Source organism: Corvus kubaryi, unplaced genomic scaffold, assembly GCF_017639235.1.
Source record: "Corvus kubaryi isolate FWS band 111438036 unplaced genomic scaffold, C.kubaryi_AGA036_p1.0 37270, whole genome shotgun sequence".
Classification (NCBI taxonomy): domain Eukaryota; kingdom Metazoa; phylum Chordata; class Aves; order Passeriformes; family Corvidae; genus Corvus; species Corvus kubaryi.
Window position 1 is genome coordinate 3,784 of NW_024581083.1, and position 9,983 is coordinate 13,766.

Below are 9,983 nucleotides of genomic sequence, written 5' to 3' on the forward strand. Positions count from 1 at the left end.
ACTGCAGGGGGTTGGCGAGCAGCAGCTCGAAGGGGAGCATGCAGGTGCCGGAGTGGCCGCACAGCTCCTCCCGGTCCAGCCTCCCCGCCACGACGAGGCGGCCGGAGGCGCGGTCTAAGCGAAAATGCTGCCGCCCGTCCTCCGAGACCAGGCGGGCGCGGCGAGCCGAGAGCTGCTCCGGCGTGAGCCCCGCGTCCTCCGCCAGCTTGCCAACCAGGGAGCCGCTTTCCGCCTCCTCGGCTACGGAGTAGCGGATGGGCTCTGCGCGAGCGTGCGGCACGGACAGGAAAGCACACAGACAAAGCACTTGCCTTGCGATCGCCATGGCGCGGCGGCGGCGGCGGCCTCGGTCTCGGGGATCTCCCGGGCGATTCCCGGCGGAAAGCGGCGAAGTGGGGGGCGGGCGCCTTCCGTCGCTGGCTCCGATTCCGCCGGCGGCTCGGAACGCAGCCGGGGTGTCCCGGCAGCGGGTGATACGGGGCAGCGCTCGCCTCCGCAGCCGCTCTCACCTTCTCCCGGCTCCGCTGGGCTGAGCTGGGCTGTTCTGAGCTGTTCTGAGCTGGGCTGGGCTGGGCCGGGCCGGTCCGGGCTCGGCCGCCTCCGCTGCCGCAGCCGCTCGGCGCCGCCTTGGCCGAGAGCACCACCCAGCGGTGCGCGCTGGGACTGCGCCCGCCGCCGCCCGCAGCCCGCGCTGCCGCTCGCCCCGGCCCGCGGATCCGCGCGCACACGCGGGGGCTCTTGCGGTAGAAGGCGCTCCCATCCTCCCGAGAGAGAAGTGCTGGGCAGGATCGGCAGTAGCCCTGCGTGGAGTTCTCTCATCAGAGCATCCCCGGCAGCTGCTCCGCGTCCGTCCTCGCCGCTCTCTGGCACTAACCCGCGGTCAGGAGCGTGTTCTCGTCTAGAGAGAGGCGAGTATGAGCCCTTCGAGTAGCTCGGCGGCAAGAGCGGAACCATGAGTTTTCCAGGGCAGCATGAAACGGAGGCTGAACTCGGAGGGACTGAGCCGCCTTCCCCGGCAGGAGAAAGCGGCCTGGAGCCCCCGCAGGGACAGTACACCTAAAAACAGCAGGGAACGGCACTACAGCTACTGGGAAATCTCAGGTTGAAGACGGGGAAGGGAGGTGGATCCCAGCACGACTCAGGCGTGGACGCGCACGCCTACTGGCCAGTCTGGCAGCTGAAAGGAGTGGCTGCGCTCCCTGGTTGGGCTTCCCTGTCGCAGGCGGTCTGCGAGTGGTATAGCGGCTCCTCGTCCTTGTCCAGCCCCGCCTCAGCATTGCTATGCGGGCTGGGCAGGACGGGCTTCAGGAACCGGATTTCGCTACTTCCCGAGCCGCTGGTCAGACACATTTCGTAGCGGTAAGCCGGCGACAGAGTGCCCGTGCCGCCCACGCCCACGCCGTCGCTGGCGAAGTCTCCGTCAGCGTAGCAACTGGGGGAGGGAGGAGAAAGTTCTGCCCGGACACGAGCTTTGCAGAGCGTGTTCGCCGTCAAGACGAGGACGGACAAGAGAAAAAGGGACGAGATGCAGCACAGGGAAGCAATGAGGTAAGTGGTGAGCATTTCCTCCTCGGCCACCTGCGGCTGCTCTCCGCTTGCAGGATCGTGGCCAAGCTGGTGGAAGGCATCGGAGAAATCGTCCACCAGTGCCACGGCGAGGGTGGCAGTGGCGGAGCGCGGCGGCTGCCCGCGGTCACGCACCAGCACAATGAGCCTCTGCCGGGCCGCGTCCCTCTCTGTCACGGCCCGCGCCGTGCGCACCTCGCCGCTGTGCAGCCCCACGCGGAACAGCCCCGGCTCCGTCGCCTTGGCCAGCTCGTAGGACAGCCACGCGTTCTGCCCCGCGTCCGCGTCCACCGCCACCACCTTGGCCACCAGGTAGCCGGAGGGCGCCCAGCGCGGCACCAGCTCTCCGGCCGCGCTGCTGTCGGGGGCCGGGTGCAGCAGCACGGGCGCGTTATCGTTCTCGTCCCGCACGACTACGCGTAGCACGGCCTGGGCGCTGAGCGGCGGCGAGCCGCCGTCGGCTGCGCGCACTGTCACCTCGAAGGCGCGCACCTTCTCGTAGTCCAGCGGGCGCAGACTCCGGACGGTTCCACTCTCCGCGTCCACTGACACAAATGATGCCGCGGCGAGGGTGCCTGTTGGTGGCAGCACTAGCGCGTATCTCACGCGGGCGTTTTCTCCCTCGTCAAGGTCCGTGGCACTGAGGCGGCCCAGGCTCCTCCCCGCGGGCTCGTTTTCGCTCATCCCCATGGTGTAAATGGACTGGGTGAAGGTGGGTGCATTGTCGTTCACATCCAAGAGCCGAACGAACAGGGTCTTGGACACCGAGAGGGCGGGGGAGCCCTCGTCGCGGGCTCGCACTGTCACGTTGTATTCCTCCACCTGCTCCCGGTCCAGTGTCTCTGATGTCACCAGCGCGTACGCGTCGGCTGTCAGCAGCGTGATCCTGAAGGGTTGCTCCCCTGTCAGCTCGCAGGTCGTCCTGCCATTGTCCCCCGAATCTCGGTCCCGCACATTGAAGAGGGCCACCACGGTGTTCAGAGGGGCGGCTTCGGAGAGGGTGCTGGTGAACGAGGTGATGATCACCTCGGGGGCATTATCGTTCACGTCCTTCACTTGCACCTCCACCTTGCAATGCGTGGACAGGCCCCCTCCATCTGTGGCCTGGACATCTACCTCGTACAGCTTTGTTTCTTCATAATCCAAAGGCTTTTTGAGTCGAATCTGACCTGTCTCTGGGTTTATTTTAAACGTTTCGAAATTTTCCTCTGTATTTTGAACTATGGAATAGACTATTTCCCCGTTTGTGCCTGAGTCTAAATCACTAGCAGACACTACCACCACTATGGCATCCTGTGAGCTATTTTCCATTATGGAGACTTTATACAGACTCTGGGTAAATACCGGGATGTTGTCATTTATATCCAGGACTACCACGCGGATTAAGGCTGTTCCAGACCGTGGTGGAGTCCCACCATCCACAGCCGTGATGCTGAAAGCAAGTTCTGCCTGCTGCTCCCGGTCCAAGGCTCGATCCAACACCAGCTCGGCGTACCTCCTGCCGTCACTCCGCCGCCGGGTATACACAATGAAATACTCGTTCGAGCTGATACTATAATGCTGAAGACTATTGTTCCCCACATCTGGATCGTGAGCGCTTTCCAACAAAAACCGAGTCCCAGGCATTGTCAGTTCCGGGATCTTTAAAACTATCTCTTTATTTAGGAACACAGGAGCATGATCATTTATGTCGGTGAGTCTTACCTCAGCTCGGAAGGACTGCAGTGGGCTCTCCAGCAGCACCTCGAAACGCACCAAGCAGGGCTCGCTCTGTCCACACAGCTCCTCCCGGTCCATTTGCTCTCTCACCACCAAATCCCCGGTGTGCTGGTTAAGCTGAAGATACTGCTTTTCTCCTTCAGGAACGAGTCGAGCCTGACGAGCCAATAATTCCTCACTGGTCAGTCCCAAATCTTTAGCGATATTCGCCACAAAAGAGCCTTTCTCCGCCTCTTCGGGCACAGAGTACCGAGCGGGTTCTGCTCTCATTCCCGGGACGCAGAGGAGAAGGATCAGAGCCACCGCTCGCCCCGGGAGCGGCTCCTCGCTCTTCATCAGCTTCATTCCCTTCCAGCGACCCGATCTCCTCTCCTGTGAGCTGGAGGGAGCCGCTGATACAGCCTGCAGACCCCCGAACGGAGCAGCCCGAGATGGTGCAGCCCCGCCCGCCCGAATTGCGGGGGCGGCGGAGCTAGGAGCTGCGCGGAGCTTCCGCGGTCAGCAGCGGCACCAGGCGGCCGATCTGTAGAAGGATTCGAAGCTTTCCCACCGCAAAGCCTGGAAAGCAGAGATTACCGGCTCGATTTCTCTCTTCCGAGGTCAAACCATAGAGATTTAACTGTCCATACAGCCGTATTCAAAGTGTGGCCACCGGCTGAATGAGCAGTGCCTCTGTTTGTCTTCTACTTCAAAACGAGATTTATTTAAAGCTGGGTTGTTCCTTTTGTTTTGGTTCCCTCTCCCTTCCCCCCCAGTGCGAACGCTTTGAATAAATTACTTTCCGGCTGTTTAGCTAAAACAGCAGCGTATTGTTATCCAGGACCCAGGTGAGCTGGTCTCGAACCACGGCAGCTGTTTTCCCCCAGTTCATGACCTCTCCTGCTGGGAGCCTTCAGGAATGGGCTGGAGGCAGCATCTTTTAGACCTCAGCTCGACTCAGAAAACGCCCCTCCGCCTTGCTCCGACATCTGAGGCCGTCCTATTTCCCAGGTCGTTCCGATTTCCCCTGCTTAAAATCCACTCCAGATGCACGGATTATTGCCGAAATCCTCCTCTTGGGCTGGCTATTTCCTCGGCGATGACTGTGGCAAATGACCTCGAGACAACACACTCACCCGAGGGAGTTCCAAGTAGGTTTTATTGTTTTCTGTCATCACGCATTCTGCTCTTTAAAATGTTTCAACGACAGGAAATATCACATTACTTTATAGATTAATATCGATTGATGAAAGAAAGAGAAAACGGAAAGCTTCTTGACACCCTATATTCTATAGTTAATTGCAAACGGTTTTATCTATTTTCCTGTAAAACCACAAACAATACTTTTAATTATCATAACTTTTAACAATTGCGAAATGGTAATTTCAACTTTATGGGGGGAAAAAAAGGAAGAAAGAATACATTGCTCAAAGCCCACTCTTTACAATAAGGAGAACCTATAAACCCCTGGTCAAATATGCCAAGTGTGCCAATGTCAGCAGTTACAAATGTAAACAGCTTCTGCTTATTATGTAAGAAATTCCTTTGTAAGCACCACTTAATTTTGCTTAATATCTGTTTCACCTGATGTTAAACACATGGCAGAAAATTCAGATATTATTACAAAGCTCTCTCCATAAAAAGAAAGAAACAAACCACGAAAAGAAACCCCACAGAGAAGGCAGCGTAACAAACAGTTAAAGATCTTCTGCCAGTCTTCAGTATTTCCCGTAGTATGTAGAAGCAGTAGCACTCTCACAATCATACATTATTATGTAATCAACATGCAACACGGTTGTCCTCCTCCATCCACAGCACAATTACAAAATACCTACATGAATAAAGTACTGCTCAAAGGGAAAGTACTCTCACAGAGAAGCCTTCTTCTCCCTGGTACCTTTTAGGTAGGCGTTTGGTCTCTTTGTTCCCTTTTCCCTGTGAGGACAGACAAACTTGTCTTTCTCTTCACTTATTGATGGGCGAGCCAAGGGTTTTGATGGGAACTGACATTTAGCTCCAGCTCCCTGTTTGCAGGGCAAACTGCATCTGCAGCTCTGGGCCCCATATCTTCAGAGAGGGGAGCACTGCCCTGCAAAGAACAGAGAGCGGTTGTCATTGGAGTGTTGAAGGAAAGCAGACATCACCGGGAAGCTTGGAGGGCGTGTCTTACAGCACTGCCTGTGTCACACCGTTCCTCTCTACCGAGAGCCAAGGAGAAGGTAGGAGTTGGTGGGTCTCTGACCTGAGTGGAGAACACCTAAAGAGAGAAACCATCCTCCACAAAGGTACTATAGAAAAACTTTTATGAGCCTGAAGGACTAATTCAAAATAGTAAGAGCCCCAAACAGAAACCACTTTCTCACAAACTGTAAATGTGGTTTAATGTTGGTGTATCAAGAAAGGTCCTTGTCTTCCCTGAGGCTACTGTGGTTCTGACAACCTGCAGTAAAGTGAGTCCAAGTCATCAGTGGTTATGAAATACGAAGATATTAACTGACCCTGATGATGTTTGTGTTTCTTCAGCCTCATATTGTTCATAATCCAGCCTACTATGAAGTGCTAGATTGATCCTTGGAAACTCTCCGTGGAGTTCCCACAGAATCCCATACTAAGAGGTAACCGACTCTGATAACCACACTTTTCTGGCCAGTACTATTCACTCAAGTCACGAAAATATAAGGGAATTTAATGGCAGAGGTCCCCACCTCCGTAGCCTCCAGCTTGAGGACATCTTGAGCTCAGCAGTGCCACCATCCTGGTGAATGGCACGTGGCAGCACCGAGCACCAGCTCCTAACAGCAGTGCAGGGGACATCGTCGGTGACAGGGGACATCGCCGGTGACATCCCTTTGCACAGTTGTTCCCGCAGTCCCATCTGATGCTGGACAGGCCACTACATTCCCGTTACTGCCACCTCCGGGAGGATGTACCCCTAGGAATGGTGTCATTCCTGCTCCAGGTCCCTACGGGCTCTACACAGTGTGTGGGCAGGAGCCACTATGGGGACACATCTCTACCTGTACTTTCCACCTTCTCATGGTCCAACTCCTCCCCTCCTTTGAAATGACACCAAAGAGTTGATCTAACACGAATACTCAGCAGAGATGTGGGTGCAGCTGCCCAGAGAGGTGGTAGGTGCCCCATCCCCGGAAATATCCAAGGTCGGGTTGTATGGGGCTCTGAGCAAACGGATCTAGTTGAAGGTATCCCTGCTCATTGCATGAGGGTTTGGACTTAATGGCTTCTAAAGGTCCATTCCAACCCAAAATGTTCTATCCTTCTATGATGCAGAGAGGCGCGGTTAGTCAGCATTTGGGGAGCAGCTGAGCCCTGCTAGATCCTCCTGGGACGCCTCTCCAGCGGCTCTGAGAACCCCTCTATCCTCTCATCTCCTCCCACCCCAGGGACTAACAATTCTGCAACTTCAATAGTCCTTGCTGCCAGGATGTGACACACCTCCCCCCTGCCTGCCCGATCACCTCAGCCCTGTCAGTCCCTCACCTGTGCATTCCAGTCGCCTTCACCCCCGAGGTTGGCCACATCCTGCGAGCACACCGAGCTCCGCTGTTCGCCCGGGCCGGGGGGCAGCCCGGCGGGGAAGCAGGGGAAGAGCGGCCTGAGGAAACGGAACTCGCTGTTGACAGTCCCGGCGGCGAAGCAGACGTCGTACACGTAGCTGCGGGGCAGGGAGCCCGCGTTGCTCTCCGTGGCCGTCGTCGGGAACGTGGGCAAGGTTTCCGTCTCGCTCCGCCTGGCCCGCCGCACCTTCACTACCACGGCGGCCACCGCGGTGGCGAGGAACAGCGCCGACACGCAGGTGAGGGAGGCGATAAGGTAAAGAGTAAGCGGCTCGTCGGGGTCGGCGGCCGGTGCCTCCTCGCTCACTCGTAAATGGGCTTCGGAGAAGCCGTCCACCAGTGCGACGGCGAGGGTGGCAGTGGCGGAGCGCGGCGGCTGCCCGCGGTCACGCACCAGCACGATGAGCCTCTGCCGGGCCGCGTCCCTCTCTGTCACGGCCCGCGCCGTGCGCACCTCGCCGCTGTGCAGCCCCACGCGGAACAGCCCCGGCTCCGTCGCCTTGGCCAGCTCGTAGGACAGCCACGCGTTCTGCCCCGCGTCCGCGTCCACCGCCACCACCTTGGCCACCAGGTAGCCGGAGGGCGCCCAGCGCGGCACCAGCTCTCCGGCCGCGCTGCTGTCGGGGGCCGGGTGCAGCAGCACGGGCGCGTTATCGTTCTCGTCCCGCACGACTACGCGTAGCACGGCCTGGGCGCTGAGCGGCGGCGAGCCGCCGTCGGCTGCGCGCACTGTCACCTCGAAGGCGCGCATCTTCTCGTAGTCCAGCGGGCGGAGGATATAAACATCCCCATTTTCAGGGTTGACTGACACTTCGGGCTGCTCTTTGCCCTCCTGCCGCACCAGTGCGTAGTTCACACGCGCATTTTTTCCTGCGTCGGCGTCCGTGGCCTTCATGCTGCCGATCCGGAGCATGGGGCTGTTGTTCTCCGTGACCGACATGGTGTAAACCTCCTGGGTGAACTCCGGGGGATTGTCGTTCACATCCGATATCTGCACGAAGATGCTTTCCCGAGAGCTCAGCCGCGTCTTGCCCCAGTCCGTGGCTGTGATGGTGATGTTATACTCCGCTGTCCTCTCCCTGTCCAGAGCCGCGTTTGTTCTCAGTTCGTAGTAATTATCAAAAGTGGGGGTGACACTGAATGGTAAGTCGCCGTCGATGGAACACTCCGTTCTGCCGTTGTCCCCGGAGTCCTGGTCCCGCACACTGAACAGAGCCACCACGGTGCGTGGCGGGGCGTCCTCGGGAATGGAGGCGGTGAGGGAGGTGAGCGCTATCTCCGGGGCGTTGTCATTCACGTCCAGGACCTCCACCTGCACTTTGCAATGCGCTGACAATTCTCCGCCGTCCGTGGCTTTCACCACCATCTTGTGGGTTTTCATTTCCTCAAAATCCAGGTTGCCCGCGACTCGTATTTCACCGGTGGCCGGGTTCAGCTGGAAGAGTTGCCGGGATCGCTCCGATGTCTGGGTAAACGCGTAATGCACTTCCCCGTAGGACCCTTCATCTGGATCTGCGGCAGCGACTCTGACCACCAGCTGTTCCAGGGGGCTGTTCTCAGCCAGGCTCACCTCGTAGACCTCCCGTTCGAAGACAGGGACGTTGTCGTTGGCATCCACCACCACGATCCGGACCTGAGTCGTGCCCGACCTGGGTGGGGACCCCCCGTCGATGGCGGTGAGGAGTAAATTCAGCTCTCCCTGCTCTTCACGATCCAGCTGGCGCTGTAGGACAAGTTCCACGCATTTTACTCCGTCTTTCCCTGTTCCAATAGCGAGGGAGAAATGAGGATTGGGCCCGAGGCTGTAGTTCTGCAAACCGTTAATGCCCACGTCCTTGTCCTGGGCGCTCTCCAGGGGGAAACGGGACCCAGGAGATGCTGTTTCTGGAATTTTTAAAACCATCTCCTTCTCCGGGAACACGGGCGAATTGTCATTTACGTCACGAATTTCCACCTCCCCTCGGATAAGCTGCAATGGATTTTCAAAGAATATCTTATAGACAAGTGTGCAGGTATCGCTCTGTGGACAGATCTCCTCTCGGTCCAGCGATTCCTTTGCCGTCAGGACTCCGGTGTTTTGATTGAGTAGGAAAAGCTGCTCGTTCCCCTCGGATACAACGCGGGCCTTGCGAGCTGCAAGCTGGCTCAGAGGGACCCCCAGGTCCTTGGCAATATCGGCGACAAAGGAGTCCCTCCCCATTTCCTCCAGCAGAGAGTAGCGGAGGGTTTCAGCCCTGCTCTGACACACGCAAACGCACAGAATAAACAGGATCACTTGCCTCTGGCTGTCTCTGCTCTGTCTCCCACACGCCATCACTCTCCAAAAAAGCCATCCACCGTCCTCCGCAGCTCCCAGCATTTTTTAGTAGCGTCCGAAGCAGAGCGGTGTGGGCCAGCAATCGTGGGGTGAGGGAATCTGGAAGCCCCCGAATGCTCCGACTCCTCTCCGAGCAGCTCAGCTCACTCGGTTTTTTGTCTTCCTGTGTCTGCAGACCCGGGGCGGACCGAGGAACGCGCCGGTCCGCGGCCAACATCCCCACCCAGCGTCGGAAGGGGGAATATTTCCTCTCATTCGGGGCAGCGCAGCTAGTTCGGGGCTTGCTGCTTGAATCCGCACTCTTTACCAAAGAGAAGAGAAAAGGTGCGGTGTAAACGCTCTCCTCTCTCGGAGGTGGGATCCCTGCCCGCCTATAAAGCGCTGCTCTGGGTATCACATCCCTGCTCTCAACCACGAACTCTTCATACGCAGCTTTTGTGTAGGCATGGCAAGATCCACTGCCACCAAAGAGATTTTCCTTCTCTTCTGCACTTGTTAATCAGCACAGGACGATTAGCAAGTGTGGCGAGTCAGAGAAGCTATTGAAAATGAGAGCGGATGCCAGAGAGCGGACAAGGAAACGATCCCAAGTAAACGCTTCGCCACCACAGTAGATGATAATGCTGTTCTAGGACACATCAGCTGGTTTTTTTTCTTACTGGGTATCTCACCTCGCCCGACTTTTACACTTTTCTATGTGACAAAGAGGTTAAACTTGAAGTCCTGTATCTGCCCAAGGATCTGTGGCCAACAGCCAGTCAATACAAAGGGCAAGGAAACAAACAGGGAGCTCGTAAGTTAAACTCCTCGATAGACAAAAGCTA

The 9,983-nt window shown here is 57.3% G+C and overlaps 1 protein-coding gene across 1 annotated transcript; it reads right to left on the reverse strand.

The window, feature by feature from the left end:
• Positions 1-722: 722 nt before the first annotated feature.
• LOC121663304 (protocadherin-16-like) lies at positions 723-9,777 on the reverse strand. The gene is made up of 3 exons (XM_042025413.1): positions 6,766-9,777; positions 5,237-5,353; positions 723-3,687 (listed from the first exon to the last, which is right to left on the reverse strand). Exons 1-3 carry the CDS (start codon positions 9,199-9,201, stop codon positions 1,159-1,161), a joined length of 5,082 nt encoding a protein of 1,693 aa, XP_041881347.1. The 5' UTR covers positions 9,202-9,777; the 3' UTR covers positions 723-1,158.
• Positions 9,778-9,983: the final 206 nt, after the last annotated feature.